Source organism: Trematomus bernacchii, unplaced genomic scaffold, assembly GCF_902827165.1.
Source record: "Trematomus bernacchii unplaced genomic scaffold, fTreBer1.1, whole genome shotgun sequence".
Taxonomy (NCBI): domain Eukaryota; kingdom Metazoa; phylum Chordata; class Actinopteri; order Perciformes; family Nototheniidae; genus Trematomus; species Trematomus bernacchii.
Genome location: NW_022988043.1, coordinates 21,673,245 through 21,695,744, shown reverse-complemented (window position 1 = coordinate 21,695,744; position 22,500 = coordinate 21,673,245). Strand labels below are relative to the sequence as shown.

Genomic DNA, 22,500 nt, shown 5'->3' with positions numbered 1-22,500 from the left:
TCGTCTCTGGCTCCCGTCCATGCTCCCATCAGGACTCCTGTTAGTCACATGACAGAGCCGGGAAAACCTCCTGACTCCCCGCTCCTTCTCTCCTCCCCTCGCTCTGTCAGTCTACTGTTTTCTCGCTCTCTGTCTGTGTGTATATGTGTGTGTCTGTTAGCTAGCTGTTAGCTATCGTCACAATCAACCGCAGGAACGACACCATGGCGGACACAGCCAGGGACCCTCCACCGGACCACACCGACTTCCATGAGCTGGAGGACGGGGAGGACCTGTTCCCGGAACCGACTTCCACTCTGGAGGTAAGGAGGAGGGGATGAAGGGAGGCCGAGGGGAGCTTTGGCAGGCAGGGCGTGATGCTTCCAGCTGACAACAGATGCAAACTTAAGAGGGGGGTGAGCAGTCAGGAGGAGAGCTTTTAAAACGGGTCATTTTTGAATGGGGTTTGGCGTGTGAGTGGTTTTTCCATCCCTGCACTGTCATCATTCAGCAAACAGACGTTTAAACAGTACTGAAAATGATGTTTTTAACAACACTAACGGTGGCCTTCAAGCCACCGTTACAGGAGCCCAGGAGGGTCATATTTGCGCGGAGAAAAACGCAGAATAGGTGTGTTTGTCCCACCGTCATGTGACTGTCACGCAGGTGTGGGTGATGCATTCAGGGCAACCTGCAAAAACGGAAAATAACAGTTCAGCAAAACTAAAAGTTCGTTTTCTTGTGTTGTTGAACTAATTAAAACAGTGGTTGAAGTTGTAAAGTTATTGCATCATAATGTAATGCTGGAGGCAGTGTTAGGACGACTGTTAATCTGATAAATTGAAAGGAAAAAGACACTTAACAAAATAATGTGTTTTGGACATTTTCAATAGTGTTCACTTATAAAACTAAACAAGAAATGGAATTAAAGTGAATACAACTAAGCACTACAGGCATGGTAGTTTTCCTTAAATGGATAAAATGTTATCTATTACTATCTAAGCGCTTCGAGATTTGTCTTGGCAGATGAGAAGCGCTATATAAATTAAATGTATTATTATTAATTTATTATTATTATTATGAGTCATTGGCTTTGGAAATGTATAGAATATGGACATAAAAACCTCAGGAGTATGATTCAGCTTCTCAGAAGCGATTATGAAACCTTGGATGAGGAAGATACATTGACACTTTGTTGGCCAATTGCGTTGGTGCAAGAAATTTGACTCATGTTACCAGTAATGGTGAAAATATTTCCTAACCCTAGGGTTAACCCTAACCCTACAAACAAAGAGCAAAACAAATCCTCAATTGACCTGACCTAAACAATATGTATGTCAGATTGTTTACCCATTTAATTAAACTATTTTGATTTTAATATTAGTATACAGAGAAAAAAGTTAATGGAAAAAAACAACCCTCTCATAAATGATCCAATTTCATCAAATCTTAGAACTAATAATCGTGATGCGCCAGTGAAAGATGGCTGCATTGCCTTTTGGCTCCTCTCCAACTTTGCCCTTTTTCGTATTTTTTTTCGTGTTTATTTACTTTTTGCCGTTTGCTTTTAACATGGTTCGCAACATGCAAGCCGACCGCACCAACTCTGCTATACAATATAGCAGAGAGGAACTTCTTCACATCAGAAACTTTGTGGACAATAGCCCACCGACAAACAATGGAGATTCGCCATGGCTACCTGTTGTCCTACCTGAGAGATGCAAGAAGAAGACCAAGCGGGGGTCCCGCACCGGGCTGCTGGTCAGACTGAGAAAACGAGAAAACCGACCCCCTCTTCCGAGTATTCTTCTGGCTAATGTTCAATCGATTGAAAATAAGCTAGATGAACTCAGAAGTCGGATTGCTTTTCGACGGGACATTAAGAACTGTAACGTGTTCATTCTCACCGAGACTTGGCTAAACCCCGCTATCCCGGACTCCGCCATTGTTCCTGACGGATTCACTATTTTTCGCCAGGACTGGACTGTTAACTCGGGGAAAAGTAAAGGTGGCGGTGTGTGCGTCATGATGAATAAGAACTGGTGTACAGATGTGAGGATTATTTCTTCGGACTGTTCCGCTCATTTAGAGCACCTCATGATCACATGCCGGGCTTTTCACCTGCAGAGAGAATTTACATCTGTTGTGATTACAGCAGTGTATATTCCGCCGCTCGCCGACAACAACATGGCACTCGATCAGCTGTTTGGGATTATCGACAAGAACGAGACTTCACGGCCAGAGGCGGCGTTTGTTGTGGCCGGGGATTTTAACATCGCTAACAAGAAGAAGGTCCTGCCGAAGTACTACCAACACATCAGCTGCCCGGCGCGCGGGGGAAACATACTGGACCATGTTTATTCCCCTTTTTGACATGGATATAAGGCTCTCCCTCGCCCTACCTTCGGCAAATCAGACCACATCTCACTGCTGCTGCTGCCTGCTTACAAGCAGAAACTAAAACAGGATAGACCGGTAACAAAGACACTACAACGATGGAGTGAGGAGTCAGATTCAGCACTGCAGGATTCCTTTGAATCTACGCATCTGTGTTTGAGGACAACAACATCAACACACACACGGACACGGTCATCTGCTACATTGGGAAATGCATCAATGACGTGGTACCGAAGGTTTCTGTACGAACATTCCCGAATCAAAAGCCCTGGATAAACGGCGAAGTGCGTTGCAAGCTGAAAGCGCGCACAGAGCTGGAGATTTGGAGGAGTTCAGGAAATCTAGGTATGAACTCCGGAGTGCTATTAGCAGTGCAAAGAGACAATACAAAGACAAGGTGGAATCTGACTTCAAAGGCTGTAACACCCGGAACATGTGGGCGGGACTAAGAACAACTAGAGAATGCAATTCCTGAAGAAACTGCTAGTGGGAATGCTTTATGCTGAAAAGCTGACGCTAAACTGCTATGCCGAAATGTAATGTGTTAGAAGAAAGTGAATAATTTAGATTGAAATGATACATGAACACTGGGGGCTTGAATGTGTGATGAGAGAAGAAAAGAAAGTAAAAGGCTTGGAAAAGCAGCAGAATATTTGAACTGCAAACTTTTGAACTAACTTGATGGCAAATGATCTGTTGCCATGCCAACGGCATTTGATGACATCCCATAATACGCTTAGATGCGTTGATGGCTACATCATTACCAAACCTGTGAAGTTTTGGGCCGTTTGGAGCATTTTCACTGAAGTTATGAGAAAACCGTGTTTCATGGCGAGCCTTGTGTTGCCATGGGAACGGCATATCCCGTAGATGTCTTCACGGCTGGACTGTTAGCACACATGTGAAGTTTGAGCACTTTTTTTAACATTTTCATAGGAGTTATAGCGACATCATGTTTTATGGCGAGGGATGCGTTTCCATGGAAACGGCATATGATGAAACCCCATAATTGACGTAGAGCTGTTGAGGGCTGGACCGGTGATATACAAGCAAAGTTTGGGGGACGATCGGACCGTGTCCATTGGACTTATAGCGACATCGTGTTTCATGGCGAGTGGTCTGTCGCCATGGCAACGGCATTTGATGACACCCCATAATACGCTTAGATGCGTTGATGGCTGCATCGTTACCAAACCTGTGAAGTTTTGGGCCGTTTGGAGCATTTTCACTGAAGTTATGAGAAAACCGTGTTTCATGGCGAGCATTGTGTTGCCATGGCAACAGCATTTGAAGAAACCCCATAATTGACGTAGAGCTGTTGAGGGCTGGACCGGTGATATACAAGCGAAGTTTGGGGGACGATCGGACCGTGTCCATTGGACTTACAGCGACATCGTGCTTCATGGCGAGTGGTCTGTCGCCATGGCAACGGCATTTGATGACACCCCATAATACGCTTAGATGCGTTGATGGCTGCATCGTTACCAAACCTGTCAGTGACATCATCGTGTTCCATGACACAGGTGTTTATATTTGAGCTAACGACGACAGCTGTGTGTCACCAATAATGTATAAAATAGGTGGAACATGTTGAAGTCAGTATGAAGTCTCCATCAGACAGAAAAGAATAGGCTCAGACAGGCCGTTTCTCAATCGCGAGGATATTGGCTTCCAAGCCAATATTTCAAGGATGCTACGTCATCGAGTGCCGCCGAAGGACTGTTCCAATCTCCAGCATACTTGGAATTCCACCGAGGCCGCGTCCTTGGTTTGAGGGAAATTTCGAGGCTGCACATGGGTAGAATTTGCGTCCTTAAAATCCCTACAATGCTTTGCGCATGGACCAATTTCCCCAAATCTGTGGCGGAAGATGTAAGGCGGGGCCTCTCATATGACGCACACCTGCACACTTGCTAGCCTGTTCCACTCTTTGTTTTCCGAATGCCAGGAAGTATTCTTGCCTTGCTTCTGAAGCAAGATGCTCGGCTCGGCTGTGCTACCAAGCCAGCATCCTCGCGATTGAGAAACGGCCACAGTCTGTTAAACTCCAGTGACCACGTCGTTAGCTCAAACACGAACACCTGTGTGTTATGACATCATCGTGTTCCATGACACAGGTGTTTATATTTGAGCTAACGAGGTGTGCAGAGATCAAAGATTTCCATTGTTCTGAATGAGAGATAAACCTCTTACATGTGAACGTTTTGTCGAAGAACCGTAACAGATATCTGTGAAATTTCAAAACGTGAAGCATGTCAAGGAAGTTGAGTATCCGAAGTGTAATTTTTGTGTACTTTCGGGTTAATAATGTGGCCTTTTTGGCAGTTTAACTAAAAGTGTGCGGCTGCTACTGTGAGGAAATATCAGCCTGAAATTACAATGGGCTTTAATGGAGGCACGTTGAAAGTTTTTGTCACTTCATGCCCTCGAGGCATTTTGTTTAATTATTTTTTGCTTATTTATTTGTCATTTTTCAAGCTACGAGATGTATTCCTACGTTTGTCATGAAAAATTATGTCTCAGGAATGTAGGGTTTGCGAATTATGGCAGTTTAAAAAATATGAAGGCAAATTTCAAACTGTCCTCCACTCTAACTCTGACATCACGCACTCTGCCTTAACGAGCTGCGCAATGTTAAAGTTAAAATGTTATGTTAATAATAACATAATGTTAATGCTATATCTCTGGAATTATGAAGGTTATGAATGATAAAAGTAATAGCAGTCGATTCCCGACCGAGCTGAACGTTTTGATGTTTGAACGGAGTTTCTGCGATGTTCAATCCGGGAGGAGAAGAGGTGCAAAATTCCGGCGGAATAATAAAGAATTTCGTGCGTAGAAGAACAGATAGTTGGAATGCTGTTAACAGCATTCCCACTAAATGACAGACTACAAAGGAGCAGCGGGGGGTGCTGCAGGAGTGTCTGCGTGCGCATCTCTCCCAGACGAACTGAACAGTTTTTTTGCTCGCTTCGAGAGCAGCCAGGCGGGGGGTGCAGAGAAGGATCAGGAGCCCTGCCCTTTTGTTTTAAACAGGGCAGATGTGTGCAAATCATTTAAAAGGGTTAACCCACACAAAGCTCCTGGACCTGATGGCATCCCTGGCCATGTTCTCAGGGTGTGTGCAGTTCAGCTGGCAGAGGTGTTCACAGACATCTTCAACAGGTCCCTGCTGCAGTCTGTAGTCCCCACATGTTTTAAACACTCCACCTTCGTTCCTGTCCCCAAAAAGACAAAAATCTCCAGCCTCAACGACTACCGCCCAGTAGCACTCACCTCCATCACTATGAAGTGCTTTGAGCGGTTAGTCAAAACCTTCATCACCTCCTCCCTCCCTGACTCTCTGGACCCCCTGCAGTTTGCCAACAGAGCAAACAGGTCCACGGACGACACCATAGCCCTCACCATCCACACTGCCCTCTCACACCTGGACCAGAGGAACACATATGTGAGAATGCTGTTCATTGACTACAGTTCAGCCTTCAATACCATTGTGCCCTCCAAGCTGGTCATCAAGCTCAGAGACTTCGGGCTCAACAGCGCCCTCTGTGACTGGATCCTGAACTTCCTGACGGGCAGACCCCAGGCAGCGCAGGCGGGAAACATCACATCCTCCACCCTGATCCTCAACACCGGAGCCCCTCAAGGCTGCGTGCTCAGCCCTCTCCTCTACTCCCTGTTCACACACGACTGCGTGGCCACACACAGCTCCAACACCATCGTGAAGTTTGCTGATGACACGACCGTCATCAGCCAGATCACGACGAGACGGCGTACAGAGAGGAGGTTGAAAACTTGACATCTTGGTGCCAGGATAACAACCTCCATCTCAACGTCAGCAAAACCAAGGAGCTGATTGTGGACTACAGGAAGCAGCAGAGAGAGGGACACGCCCCCATCGCCATCAATGGGACTACGGTGGAGAGAGTCAGCAGCTTCAGGTTCCTCGCTGTCCACATCATTGAGGACCTGACATGGACTCTTCACACCACCACCATCACCAAAAAAGCTCGACAGCGGCTCTTCTTCCTCCGCAGGCTGAGGAGGTTCAACATGGACTCCAGGACACTCTGCACCTTCTACAGGTGCACCATAGAGAGTATCCTGACTGGCTGCATCACGGCCTGGTACGGCAGCTGCACCGCCCTCAATCGTAAGGCTTTACAGAGGGTGGTGAAAACTGCACAGAACATCACCAGGACGGAGCTGCCATCCATGGAGGACCTTTACTCCCAGCGGCTCAGGAAGAAATCCCTCCGGATTATCAAAGACCCCCATCACCCCAGCCACAAACTGTTCTGTCTGCTGCCGTGTGGCAGGCGCTACCGCAGCATCCGGACTAAAACCACCAGACTCAGGGACAGTTTCATCCCACAGGCCATAAGATTGTTAAACACCTGAACTGCTGAAGCAAAATCTGTTAAACACCTGAACTGTTGAAACAACATCCAAAATATTCATCTGGCTGCTGCTTTAAAATTATTTAACTATTTACCTAATATATCATATTCCAATAACTTGCTTATAGACTCTTATTGCACTATTTCACTTTTTTAAACTATATTTCTTTTTGTATTTACTATTTACTTGCACTATATTTTTCTGTTTATCTGTGTTTTGTGTTGCACTGTTGGAGAAGCCTGTGACCTAATCATTTCATCGACATAACTACACTGAAGCTATGTTCGTATGACTAAATAAAGAACCTTGACCCTTACAAACTTTACGATAATTTAGTTTCAGAATATATATATTTTTTTTTTCCGGACTTAAGAAATAATTTAACAAATACAGGGGCTGAAATAATGAAGCGATACTAAAATATGAGCGCCTAAACCAGAACTACTGTATATGTGCACATCTAGATACAGCTATTTGTTGAAAGGAGAAAAGTGTAGTTTATGTAAATATTATTTAAGTCCATGTGACATAATTGACTTCATTTGGGTAAGCTTAAATAATTCCTGTTGATGATCAGTCATTTTTGTATGTTGGCTCACCGTTTCAATGTTTTGAGTGTAACAGTAGTGACAAATAATGATAAATACAATTCTTACTGATTTTGGTGATCTTACTATTTAAGATTTGAGCAGGAAAACAGAGTGTAAAGGAGTGAGAACTCTATTTTAAAAGAAATCTCAGATTATCAGTTTAAAAGCAGTTTATTAAACAAAAAGTTTCTTCATCTGCTGTGTCGTAACTTCACACACACACACACACACACACACACACACACACACACACACACACACACACACACACACACACACACACACACACACACACACACACACACACACACACACACACACACACACACACACACACACACACACACAGGGCTGTTTTTCTGTTTTTGTCACGTCAGCACTCTGGATCTCATTCTAGTGATGATTGTGTTCCTTGAATGTCACAACAGCATTCTTCAATGAAGTGTGTGAGTGTGTGTGTCATCCACTTCCCTTGTGTGTTTGCATGGCCATCACGCGGCTTCACAAGGACCCATAAACAATATGAAGGATGTTAAACACTCACAGGGTCGGGCCGCTTCAAGGTGGACTGGCGTTAAGTGGATTATATAATAACTGTTGACTTACATGTTTCCACCTTTAGTGTCTCAGTTTGCAAGATAATAGCAGGCCTGTTTATGTATATACTCTATATCCAGTTATTTTCACATTGAATTATACTTTACATGTAATTTAGCTGAAGTGCGTATCTGTAAGTCTTTTTGGATGAAAAGTGACTCACTTACCGTAGCTTGGCCACTCACTAGAGGTGAGGTGTATAGAGTGCCGCAGTGACGCGTCCTAAAACCCGGAAGTAAGCTTCTTCCGGTTCCTTCGACAAAAAAGCAATGCAATTTCTCCATAGGATTTTGGAAAATAGCTGGAAATAAGGTCTGTGGTTGACACACATTTAAGAGACGGATCACGTTTTGTTCAGTCGGATAATCTCCACATGTCTACCCTACTTTTATCATTTTTGATTATATAGATTTATGATCGATAGATTTATGAGGGCACTCTATTGCCTCATAAGTTAAGTTAAGTTATAAGTTGGCAAAATCAATGAAATCTAGGTAAATTATGATGTAAGTGAATATGACTTGAAAATGAAAAACAGCCTACATCACAGCTTTCCATATGGTTTCAATTATTTTGTTACAAAATGTGTTTCGAGCCAATTCCTTAAAACAGAAGCCTCAGATTGCTTATAAAATAAGGGTAAATAGGAAGGGTATATTTCAAGCTTGTTATGTAAATAAGTTATTTGGCTTTTCTTATCAACTAAGATTTGTTAGAAAATGTTTTCAACTTTAATTGACTGAATTTATTTATTTGAAAGGTTGGCTTATTAACACATGGAAACTGTGTAATATATGTTTACATATATATTTAAGGAGTACAATATAAGACCAGCACAAGTTTCATGTGTGGGCTATATTCCATTAAACTTTTTGAATTTGCTGAGGGCCAATTCAAAATGGACAACGGGCCACAGTTGGCCCCCGGGCCGTAGTTTGGTCACCGCTGCTGTAGACCTAGTAAAACAATTTGGGTTGAGTATTCATGTTGACTGCAAGGGCTGGGGATAGACCCAGTGACCCTTTATATTATATAATACGAATTGTGTTATTCGATTACAGTTATTGTGTTTCGCTGATGTCAGCATCATTCCTCTCTTGACATGAACTTCCTGTGTAGTGTCCTCAGGTTCCCTTTTCACAAAGCTATTTCCTGCACAGCTTTTAGCCATGCTAGCAGCTAGCAGTGCTTTTTAAACTTTTTTTTTTTTACAATAGTAAAATAGCGGTGTCTTTTAATTCGATATGGGATGGGCCACTGTTTGGCATGACACACAAAAAATAAAAATAATAATATAACTTTTCCAAGTTAAATAAATTGAAATGTAGACACTTTTATAAATTAGACATTGAGTTATGTGTATGTTTAGGTCTGTAATAGGGCTGCGGTTAATCAAAAGTTTATTAAAATCCTAATATTTAAACTTTGTGAAATATTGTGCGAGTGCATGCGTGTTTCCTCTGAACCCTGTGTGTGTTGCTGAGTAAGGAGTGAGGAAGCTCCTCTCATCATCACTCATTTCCTCCTTATCTTTCCTACATCCTCTCCTCTTTCTATTTGTCAGCTAAAAAGATCTCTTCATCCTCTTCCTCCTCTCCAAACGTGGAAGGTCTACAAGTTTGTTTGTTCAGTGGAGCAACAGATGAAGTTTCATCTTTTGCTCATTCATTTTTTCATTCTTCTTTTTAGAATAAAACCCTTCAAAAACGGGGGCTCTATTCTAAGGGGCTCTATTATATTCTTTTGGGGGTTTTCCCTTTCCTGTAGTGTTTTATGTAGGTTTTAGTGCATGTAAATGGTCTGCAAAGGCTAAAATCCCTGTGTTCCCTCCAGAGGGAGTTTTTCTCCCACACACTACGCAAAAAACATACTTTTGAACAATGTACTGTAGTTGTGCTTCAGGAAGAACCTGTGAAAACAAACTGAACTTTAATAATCATAACCTGAATTGTGAGGTTAGAATATTGTGTTTCAAACATGAGATGCAGATAATTAATTTCTAATTGTTAAAATTGAAAAGAAAAAGGTGTCCAAATCTAAAATATGAGTTTTAAACTGTTGACGTTTTTCCGATTTTTTCTTTCACAATCTGCACAAACCTCAATCAAACCATTTCATTTTTAAAGTTGAATTGATTGTTTTTTGTTCCGTTGATTGTTGATTTCCCTTTTATAATTTGTTGCATAAATGGGTTCTGTGCCTTCAGAAAGACCTTTGTCTACAAGGCAGAGTATAGGATATTTTTGTTATGTTGTTTTTTTTCTTCCAAAACCCTCATATACATTTCCAGGAGTTAAAATATATACATTTTATTCTACAGACAAAATGTCCTTTAGTCAATCATCACATACATTTACAGTCAGTTCTTTGAGGTCGCAACTTGTACATTTTTTTCATAAAGCTCTACAGTCCATAAAGCAGTGTGTGTGTGTTTTAGTTACGACACACTGCACATGTGATCAGTAACTGTCTGCTGTATGCAGATGAGCTTGTGGCGTTTACAAGCGGGAGATGTTGCAGGAGATTAAAACCTTTCCATGTCACCTTTCCGTTCGGGTAGCCAGAATAACACATTAAAACGCATAAGGAAATGAAACAATGAACCAAAAAATCCACTAAGTCCAGCTTCATTTATTAAACCATGAGTTTGATGTTCAGCATAGCACTTTTTCACACTTTTTTGGGAAAATGAGTTTGCCAGACAATATTTAACCATAGTGTTGTCATTATAAGACCATTTTCTGCCACATATATGCAATACGTCATGCAAAATATGGACACATTTATTCATGTCCATTGATTCACAATAACGTAGGTCATAAAATATCGTACAATAATCAATAATGTAAGAAATTGACTGAGGTAATGTTGATATATAATACTATGAGTTAATAATTGAACATTAATCAGGTCATGTCCATATATCAAAATGAAAAGCAGTTATCCTTTTTATTGTGCTTTTATTAGCATCATTTCCAGTCCACAATGTGGAGTCATTTCAGTAGAGCGTAGAGAGTTTTATGAATTTATATTATTGTCTTCTTAGCTAGTATTAAATGGGCTGGGCACTATATTCATATTAATATCCATATTGATTTATGTGGCAAGATATTGTCTTAGATTCTGAATATTGTATTATCACATAATTGTCTTTTTCTGGTTTGAAAATACTCCATTACAGTAAAGGGATATTCTGAACCTCACAGACAGTTTTAGATATCTATTATTTCCCTTTTACAACTTGTTAAAAAAATATGAACATAATTGATGTTTATTAATAAAAAAAAAAAAAAAAAATTATTAGTAAATCTTACAATATAAAATAAAAATAAAATCATTATATTGGGGTATTTTCTCCAAAAAGTTGTTATTTGATTTTTTTCCATATTGTTATACAAAGTCCTTTTAAAATGCACCAGCTTTTAATATCCATACATCATTAGTGATTTTCTAAATTTGACAAAACTTTAATCTATTTATTTTCTGCACAGGCTGGTCATGTATTTCTATTAAAGGGGCCCTTTTAGGCTCATTTTCAGGTTCATATTTGTATTTAGTGCCACTACTGTGACATGCTTAATGTTCAAAAAGCTTTTTATTTTTGATACACTCTAGACTAGAGCAGGGGTTCCCAAACTTTTCAGCCCACGACCCCCAAAATAACAGTGCCAGAGACAGAGCTAAAACATATACACATCGCTGCAGTTATTATCCAGTGGAATGCCCTTACCTACTGGCCTAGTTAAATCAAAGTGGTTACTTTTTTTTGGCTGGGCAGTGTAGTTTTACACACCATCTTATTTGACTTTCTCAGGACTTAAAACAGTTTTTTGGGGGCAGACCCCCTCAAAGAAAAAAGAATATACACATACACACGTAAGGTCATCATCTTAACAGGCCGGGGGAGGGGTTACAAGGCTCGCGTCTTGTGCTGCATTCACTTGCACTCGGACATTAGGGATTTTCTCTCATAAATGTCCGATGAGCCACAACTTTTCTTTCAAAACAAAGCTGCCAACTGGGGTGGCCCCTGCACTCACCCCTACTTTAGTGGGAACAATGAGTCTGCGTCTTTGATGAGGCGGATGATGCGGGGATGCAATGTAGACAGGAATAAACGCAGATCATCCTCTGGCTGCAGCCTTGACCGGTACTTGCTTTTGATCAAAGTAAGTATTATTACAATTAAAATAAAGGGCGGTGCCGGCCGTGAGCAAACCGAGCCGGCCGTCAACGGCCCGCTGACGACCGGCCTTTCTGTGATTCTCCAGAACACACAGATGGCTGGTCCGCCCCTGCCAGGACCAGTCCATGAAAATCCTAGCTTCAAATAATGGTCATACTTCCTCCGTTTTCTGCCAGATGCTGTCTCCTCTCACTTTAGGTAACTTCACTAAAAACAGGACTGGTGTTTTTTCTTTTGGAGCTGGTATTATCTGGATTTTCTTTATTTTGTGCTAACTCAGTATAACTATTTACACTGACCTCCCTCTGATGTCATCTGTAATGATCCGCTGCTGATCCTTCAGTGTTTGAGGAGCAGCTGCATGCAGGAAGCTCTGAGTTCAGCAGGATGCATGACACACACTTCTTCTTCTTCTTCTGTGGAATATTCTGCTTCTTTTCAACTGCTGTACAGATGTGTCCATGCACTGCTTTCACTCACTCCTCTTGAACATTGAGAAACTTTGATGTGACAGTGAAATTATGCATTACTGTGGACCTCAGAGGAAGTGTTGCATTTTTAAGATGAAGGAGGGGTGGTCTCTCCTTAGATCTATCTACATTGATGCAGAATGAAGCACCTTTGTTATGGCTGAGTTAATAAAGTTTCCTGCTGCACAATGACTAACTTATGTTATGTGTGTTTCTGTGTGTGTGTTTACAGTCAGGACCAGCCAGTCTACCTGCTGAAGACATCAGCACCAACTCAAACGGACCCAAACGGGACTCGCTGTTTGATGACGATACAGAGGACCTGTTCGCAGGTACAAACACACACACACACACACACACACACACACACACACACACACACACACACACACACACACACACACACACACACACACACACACACACACACACACACACACACACACACACACACATATATATCTTATGTTTCACAAGAACTGTTTTACCATGAAATCGTCCACATTTCGCTGTTCCACACCCGCGCAAATGTGCGCTGTTGTTGGTTACACATCGCCTCCAGGCCAAAATATCCAGGGTAATGTAGGAGACAGGAAGAATTATGCAGGGATTAATAATTATATATTTATTGTCCTTCCGTATACATTTTTGATCATCTTTTACTGTCCGTCGCGAATCTGACATGATGAGAGTGTAAGGCTTCATTTGGGAAGTACTAAAATATACCAAACATGGTAAAAAGTACATTGGTGGTTTGTCAAACTTTTTGTTGAACAATAGGACATACAGAAACCCAACAGGGAATGGGAATGTGATTTCATCAACAACCAGTCGGCCATCTTGGAAATATACCAACGAAAGCATCCCATTGACGTAACATGTAGGGAAACTTTTCCCTTTAAACTTTTTAAACATGGTCGTAAGGCACCGTTATGTCTTTTGCTATAACTGCTAATGCCGAAGAAAAACAAACAAAACTAATTAAAAGACCATGGGATTATATTTTATACATTTCCAACATGGAAACTAAACTAGGGAGACGCAACCAACATTAGCAAGAGACGCCAAATAGCTAGTGTGGCAGCCATCTGCTGACTGTATATTGTCAGAAAGAAATTGCTTGACTACAGTAACACAAACCACTACAAATGCAATAAGACTTGAAACATGAAATGTAGCAGTATACAGTATATATAAATATACCGTTAAATACATTTTGTATGATAAACCATGGTTTTGATAGCATTCTGTTAGCATACCGTTAGCCAACTTACCTCTGTCGAAATGATTGTATAGTTGTAATTGGGCCTCTAGATCTGAAGGTCCTGTATCCACTTTATCCATTTGTAAACATTACATTGGCTTCCAAATATTTAAAATGTTCACATTGCCGACAGGAGTTGGCACTAACTACAAACACCAGATGTGCGCTGACATCAGTAACAGTGATGGGCGGCAAGTTTACAAGATCCTTTGACCCTTCTTTTATTATTCAAATCATTAAAAACAAAGACAAATTCTCTCTGTTAGGGCATCTATACTCTTGGCTTCTATATTCATTTCAGATGCAAGAGCTGACAGATGACGAGTCGAAAGATGATCATTATTGTTGGCTGCTGCCGTTTCTTTAGAAACTATCCTGCAAAGATGGCCGCCCTGCACAATAACACTCCGAGATTGCTTTTCCTATTCTCTTAAGTCCTTCTTTAATGAATTAACATCATGTTACATAGAAAGTAACTTGAGAGAAAACATTGTGATCCCTTTGTTTGCCCCATTTTCATGCTCGATCACCCTCTATCTGTCCTGCTGCAGAGGCCACAGAGGAGGTTTCGTTGGACAGTCCGGAGAGGGACGTCCTGCTGTCTGATGGCCCGTCGCCCGCCATCACCCCCATCACCCCCCCCATCTCCATCCTCACCCCCCGCCTCGGCCTCGCCCATGATGACATGTTCACACACTCCTCCTTCGACGAGGTGAGTGCACACAGCACTTTTTATCCCCTCAGCAAGTGCCATGATGTGACTGCTTTATTAACCGTTTATTGTTCAATTGTCATACTGTTATCCTGCGGCCTTCAATAAGCTCAATAATGTTCAATAAACATTTATATTGTTTGGCATTTTCCTCTGTTTCTCCGCATACAGGCAGTTAGCTCTTAATATTTTATTTTATTTTTAAAATACCTTTAAGAAATGCTCTCACTGATAATAGAAAATGGGAGGCAAGTATGATGATAAATTGCTAATAATTACTTGTGGTGAAGTGATACAAGAAAAAAAAAACATTCAATTTTTCTTTATAAAAATGCAAAAACGTATATAAAAAAAATACTTTATTGATCAACAGATGGGAAATTCAAAATCAAATATATACTTTTCAAGCATTAAACAGAGAAGGAGAAAAGTATGTTTTCTCCCTGAAGCTCTTACTAACATGTTGCATCTAGTTGTTCAGCTGCCCTCTTCGTATACTGATCAGACTTTACTGTAAGAAGGAAAGTCAAGGAAATGGAAACCTGTAAAACTGGAAACATGCAGTGACCGTTTTCACACATGTTTTGTTTCTGTTTTGTAAGATTGAAGAGGAGAAGGGCGACGATTCATTCGACATGCACATATCAGTCTCTGACCCAGAGAAAGTGGGTGAGTACACTCTGATTCCACTTCCTTGTAGTCCTGGAATATCCTGGAACAATGAAATGTGTATTTTAAACAGGAAAGACAAGAGAAATCCAGCTGATATCAGTGCAGCAAGAAAAGGGGATTCCCAAGTAGATTCTGGAATTTGATGATTCTTTTCATTTACTGGAAAACAGATTGGTGCGTTGTGTAGGCTGACCTGGAAGTTAGATCGCAAAGGCTTTCCTGACTATAAACCCTTTTTTTTTTTCATTGGATTTTCGAATATTGCAGGAAATACCATATTTGGCAAACACACGTTTATGATACTTACAAGTTTTGTTCACCGGGATAATTCCCACATTAACACCGCTTTTATGATTTCTGAAGCGTTACTGCAATAGGACAGGAGTAAAAAGCTAACGTAAGGCTATCCATTTGGGGGGAGGCTGTGGCTCAGTGGGGGAGTACGTTGATCTTTGGATCAGGGGAGCGCTGGTTCAATCCCCACTGCAGTCAGCTTGTTGTTGTGTCCTTGGGAAAGACACTGCACTGAGTCTGTGTAAGTGGCTTTGGGTAAAAAAGTCTAACAATTGACATGTAATGTTAACTTCATACACAACGGTCACGTGACTTCACATCACCACCGCTAAGCTAAAAGTGGCTAATGTTCGGCGTAGTTTAGTAGTCTCATTTAGTCTCTTGTTAGCAACCGCTTTTTTTCTGACACGCTAAAGCTTAGGACATTCACATGTGCAGTATTCACTGACGTATTTAAGTCGTTGAGCAAAGCCTAAAGATTGTGTTAACCACAGACCTTATTTCGGAAAACGAATTTGAAAAAAACCTCAGGAGAAGGGAACAGGAAGCACTACAATTATTTTCAAGGTTTAGGACTCTCTCCTACACTACTCTATTAAAGTGTATCTACAAACTAAGACTACATTTCCCATCAGCCTTCCCCACCTTTTCTTTCTGTTCTTTCTTCTTTTCTCCTTGAGGATACTGAACATGTTTGTGGATGATAATTCTCCTCAGCTGTTCTCCCTTCATGTGCTGTCAGCAGAAAGTAAAGTGCTGCGTCGACACTGACTCGGTCACACTGTCATCATACTTCCAAATGATTCTGCTAATGCTTTATTGATGCAACAGCATTGAAGCTCTGCATGCAGTTTGCACCCCCTGCAGGCTCAAATGTGTCATTACGCTACTTTTTTGGTGAAGACTTGTAATAAAGAAAGTAAAATATAAAATAAATACTAATAACGTAGATACATCAAATAGGCTGGGCTTTTAATGTTAATCAAATTATTCAATTATATTTATACATTTTCGTCACATTTCTTGTTTTCATTAACTATGTAGAATTTACAAAGAATGAGAAGAGAAAGACGAGTCCATAAATAATGTCCTAAAGAGCTTTTTCAATCCATGAATCTCTGGGTACAGCCGGTCATGAACATCGAGCCTCAAAGCTTCAGAATACACACATTGGAGAAAAAGCTCATCATTGGTTTCTATTCTAAAATGTTGCCCCATAAAACCGAAGTGTGTGACGGCACAAACAGAACATTTAGTTTAAAAGTGTCCTGAGGGCATCAGAACACATGAGGTTGATAACCATTAGCAGACTGAGCAGGACTTTATTATCAGCTCTTACTTACTGCACTCACTTGACCATCCCTTTGTGTAAACATGCTCTAAGAAGACGGTAAATAAAACAGCTGAAACACCCAAAGATTGACTACAAGAACACACAAGGAACCAGTTGAACCCGTATCTGAGTGTATTCTAGTGTGTCTATTTATCCTTTGATACTGTTTGCATAGTGTGTGTGCACTCTACTGCTTATGCTGATGAAATAATGGAGTGTTTTTGTGTGTGTGTTCCAGGAGATGGGATGAATGCGTACATGGCCTACAAAGTGTCGATCAAGGTGAGAATAACAACATCTCAGACACATCTGCTGTTCTTTACCACAATCGTGAAGTTTGAAGGTGGAAAATATCTGAAGTATATGTTCTCTGTACAGTGTATCTGTCAGCGGATATTAACCAGGAAAATCAGTTGAAGTCCAGCAACTATAAATATCTCCGGTTTTCCTTCAAAATGAAATCCCCTTAAACACATCTGCTGTTCTTAGATCCTCACCTTTACTCGTGTCAAACGTGTCATTTCTTTCATGAGGATGGCACCGCAGGAAAATTCTGTTTAGCTAAATCAGAATCTTTTTTCCTATGTACAGTTTTTCCGTTCGCCGGAAATGTACCGGACTTTGACCGATACAATCTGTGGAAGATGAAATGAAATCTCTCCGGTCAAAGTTGTCCCGTGAAATTAATTTATAAACCTTTATAGTGAATTAAAGATCAGCTATTATGCCAAATGCACTTTTCCATGGCTTTGAAACCTAAATGTGTGTATAGTGCATCACACAGTTTTAGAAGACACAACCCTCCCTCTTTTTCTCCTGCTCCACCTTTCTGAAAAAACATTTGTGAAGTCAATAAGCTAAATGCACATAAACCACTATTTGAAATGTAAGAAGAAGCAACAGAGAGTATATCTGAAACAGAACTGCTGCAGGATCACATCTCTTCTCTCTCTCTCTCTCTCTCTCTCTCTCTCTCTCTCTCTCTCTCTCTCCCTCTCTCCCTCTCTCCCTCTCTCCCTCTCTCCCTCTCTCCTCCAGACGTCCATATCTCTGTTTAAGAGCCAGGAGTTCTCAGTGAAAAGGCGTTTCAGTGATTTCCTGGGTCTGCACAGTAAACTGGCCTCCAAGTACCTGCACATAGGCTACATCGTCCCCCCTGCGCCGGAGAAAAGCATTGTGGGTAAGTGTAGCCCTCACCACACTCTCTAACACTAGCTATTCTCAAACTGAGGTCCAGGAGTCTGGAAGTGTCATTCAGGTACATTGTTAAAGGCAGCAAACAACAGCCAACATTATAAATATAACAACATAAATCAGAGTTCAAAGGTATGTAATGTTGGTGTTTTCTTTACTCTAACTCATTTAACATAATTAAAAACAGTAAAATAAGACATATGTAAAATACCAAATGTATCAATAAGGTTTGCCCCACATTAAGAACACAATTATTCAATCTTCCATCAAGTCCATGTCCATTGGTGAAAAGTGACTAAGTACATTTACTGAAGTACTGTACCTAAGTACATTTTTAAGGTAATTGTACTTTACTTAAGTATTTCCATTTTTCCATTCTCCATTTAGTGCTATTTTATACTTCTACTCCACTACAAATTGGAAGAAATCTTGACTCACTACATTTATGTGACCAGATTAATTAATAGTTACTTTGCAGGTTCATATTACTGATATAGAAATTAATTAAAATAAATATGAATTAAGATACCTGGTGGTGTTATAATCGAGGATTAAGATAAATATTATTCTGAAAAGTGCTACTCTGCATTATGAATAATTTCTGTTTTGGTACTTTGTATGAATTTATGCTAATGTTAAATAATACTACTATAACATTTTAAATGGAGGACTTGTGACATCTCTCGGTTGACCAATCACAAGAGAAACGGCCAGTTAACCAATCAGAGCAGACTGGGCTTTGTTTCTTCGGGCCCTCTGCCGTCTGCTCAGCTGTCAGATTAAAGATGTCTGGTTCAACCATTGTAGAGTGTTTAGTTCTCCATAATCATAACAAACCCTTCATACAAAGACCACTTGTCTTGCTGATTCTCTACCGTTTAATGTTCCTGTGTCGGGAGCAATCTATTTAAATATTTAAAAAGTCCCCCCAAATAAAATGCATCCATTACGCCAGCCTAACCCAACCCTATCCAAAACTGTGGAACATCCTGCCAGAAAATAGAGGCAAACTCGGTTGAGGTTTTTTGCAGCTGAATACACACTTTTCTTTACTTAGCTTGTTAGTAGCAACACCCCGCTTCTAATGGTAAATAAAACATTTTTTTTAAAGTAATAATAATAATAATATTTTTTTATTATTATTATAAAACAATAAAATATATATTTTAGTTTTTTATTACTTTCTTTTATTTATTCATTTTGTTTAACCTCTTTCTTACTTTAACTGAGTGGGTTATCTGTTGTTGATGTTTGGTTATTTTTACTTTATTTAATATTTTCTTTTCTTCTGGATTTATTCTATACTCTTTCGACCTTCTTGTTGTCTAAGGCAGGGGTTCTCAAACTTTTTGTTTATGCGGACCACTATTTATTATCAAGGATTTTCGCGGACCACCTCATATGCAAACTGTAAAAATACGTACATATATAAACGTAGTGCCAGATTCCAAGATTGACTGCGAATGTTAGCTGGTTTCAGGCTCTCGTTAGCCAGTGTCTCAGAGCACAGAACGCATACTGGCAAAGGCTCATCTTCAGTGCCTGTGTAGGTCAATCCCAGTTCCAAGTAGTTCCCATTGTATTTTCTCTTCATCTTCCCTTTTTTTGTTTTTTTCTGCGAAATCTGGCTTGTAGATGTAGATGCCTCCGACTCACTCTCATTATCTTCATTAACGGTAACGTTAACCTATTTTCTCTTCAGAGAACCTGATGCTAGCCACCGATCCATGTTTGTGGTGTTGCATGCACACACGTAACCATGGGTAACCAGTGGTGAAATTAAGTGTTGTCCATAATTAACAATAACAAATATCTGCGTTTTAACACTACGTTTATATATGTACTTATTTTTACAGTTTGCATATGAGGTATTCTGAGAAAATCCTTGATAATAAAACGTTTTGTTTTTTTCACGGACCACCTGCAGTCGGACCACAGTTTGAGAACCGCTGGTCTAAGGTATCATGTGCACACATGCTGTAAAAGGTTTTCAAATTTGACTTGAATTATACGTCTTATTTTCTGTTTGTTTTATGTTGTTTGTTTTCATCTTGTGTATGAAAAGTGCTATACAAATAAAGCTATATTAGTGCTTTAGTAGGATGTTCTACTACCTAAAAACATGAAAGACTACAGGGTCATGTCTTTACCCTGTGAAGCTTTAGTGTAAATGTGAACCTGATAGGAGATGATCAGTCAGTGCTGACGGATCAGACTTACAGTGTGCAGTGTGTTGATCAGCAGTGATTGTCGTCCCGGGTGCTAATTAGTTTTGATGGTAATGAGTGTGTACTCTTCTGCAGGGATGACCAAGGTGAAGGTGGGGAAGGAGGACCAGTCGTCCAACGAGTTTGTGGAGAAGAGGAGATCGGCACTGGAGAGGTACGATAAGAGGAAGATATTTAAAACACTTCAGAGCCACTATAATCATTTTTGTTTTAGTTGGTGGATGGGCAGAAACATAAAACATGCAAAATGTGTCTTTAACAAATAATTTTCGAAACAATTTTCTCATAGTCATAATGCAGCACAATCAATATTAATACACATCATGTATTAATTAGTTATGCAGCTGTGAGTAGGATCAGTTTTCAAATCCATCCTCAGCGTTGCATTCAGGGACACATAACATCTAAGAATTGTTATATTTTGTTAAAAAGTAGAGTTTTAGGGATTAAGGATTGAAACGGTAAAGTTTGAAGGTTTGGAAAATATATTAGATTTTATTAAAAGGGAAGTATTTTTTTGAGATTGTATTGTTTAGAGCAGGGGTCGGCAACCTTTTTGATATGAAGTGCCATTAAAAAAAAAAATTGTTATCAGCGTGCCAACGATCGAGAATTATCAACGGGGGGGGGGGTCGTTGAGGAGCTTGACGCTCGTGAACTATCAACAGGAGGGCGGGGGGAGCCTCGCTGCGGGGAAGCAGTGTGTGGACCTGTCAGCGCAACTTACATGATACCGAATTTAACAAACACATTTAAATAATTGGTTTAAACGGCATAATAATAAGGACGATCGTCCGTTCTGTAATTCTCCAGAACACACATGTTATGCAGAGTGAGATGAGATCGCTGTCCCTTTAAGAGAGAGAGAGAGAGGGGTGTGGCGTGTGCATGTGTGTGTGTGTGGATGGTAGAGCGAGAGTGAGTGAGCGTGTGTATGTTTCTGGAAGTGAAACGAGGCAGCAGAAAAACAGAGGTCTGTGATGTATTTTGTGAAACAGAAGAACAGCTAAATAAATGCAACGGCCTCCCAAGAAGAGCTCGCCTCTCTCCAGTCATTTAAGCTAAAGTGGGTTATTGAACCTGAAGCTTGTTGCTTCTGCCCTCCTCGACTACGGTCTGGGAGCCGACAGGAAAGTTCAACACACAGATGGCCAGTCCGCCCCTTTGTAGCATATTATTTCAATGAGAGATGAGCAGATCGCCACTGGGCTTTCAACTAAAGACACACACAGCCACGCAAAAACTGCGGCATTTGTAAAGCTCCTTATGAGTACTGCAATTTGTGAAGTGCTTTCCTCTGTGGTGAAACGATCAGCCCTGCACCACGGAGGAAAGCGGCAGAAAGTCACCTGGAGTTAAAGAGAGCGGGGCTGCGCTACGTGCATGGCTTCCTTCTGCAGGTAACAGGGAGACGCGCTCTGACGGCGGTCTCGTTCAGGATCCGAAAATACAATTTAAATATTGTGCACACTTATTCCACTTATTCCTAGTGTGCCACTGGTTACGGGGCCGCGTGCCAATGCTGGCACGCGTGCCAGGGGTTGCCGACCCCTGGTTTAGAGTAATGTGATACATTTGGGATGAAAAAATACAGGCCTTTAAAGACACCCAGATATCGTAATTGGACTTGATTAAATAATTAGTTTTTATTTATTTTATAGAAGTTTAATTAAAAAAAATGTTCTCTTTAAAACTAAAGGAAAGTGAAAAGAGTGGATTACAAACTTAAGGAGGTAAACAAAATAACTTTTAAAAGAGAAACAAATAAAAAACTGTATGCAACAGTCTGTGTTGCTGCTGAGGTGGAAGCAAGGTGTTTATGACTTGTGGACCCAGAGCAGAGAGGTGGGGGGGGGGGGCTGACATTCTGCTGCCCTTTGCTTATGTGTTTGATTGACAGGAAGGACAGCCGATAGAGCTCAGAGCTGCAGAACTCCACACTGATGGACACGCACAGATGTTTTAATTTCTTCTTTCTTATTTATATATTTTGTTTAGGAATATTTCTTTTTGTATATCAGATCTTCAGTCATAATAATCATTCATAAAGAAAGTTTTTTTCATCTTTTTGGTTGAATTATAAGTTATTATAAGGATGATTGAAAAATGCAAGTGTATTAAAACATTAATATATATATATGTTCAGACTTCTACTGTGTGTTTTTGAATTTAGACTGAAACCC

At 40.6% G+C, this 22,500-nt stretch overlaps 1 protein-coding gene across 1 annotated transcript in view; it reads left to right on the top strand.

The window, feature by feature from the left end:
- Positions 1–18: 18 nt before the first annotated feature.
- snx2 (sorting nexin 2) overlaps positions 19–22,500 on the top strand; it is a 40,803-nt gene continuing 18,321 nt past the window's right edge. The window contains exons 1-7 of the mRNA XM_034117947.1: positions 19–302; positions 12,853–12,952; positions 14,436–14,596; positions 15,199–15,265; positions 17,134–17,177; positions 17,934–18,075; positions 20,393–20,471. Of these exons, the coding sequence (XP_033973838.1) occupies positions 204–302; positions 12,853–12,952; positions 14,436–14,596; positions 15,199–15,265; positions 17,134–17,177; positions 17,934–18,075; positions 20,393–20,471 (692 nt within the window). The 5' untranslated portion in view covers positions 19–203. The remainder of the gene's footprint in view (positions 303–12,852; positions 12,953–14,435; positions 14,597–15,198; positions 15,266–17,133; positions 17,178–17,933; positions 18,076–20,392; positions 20,472–22,500) is intronic.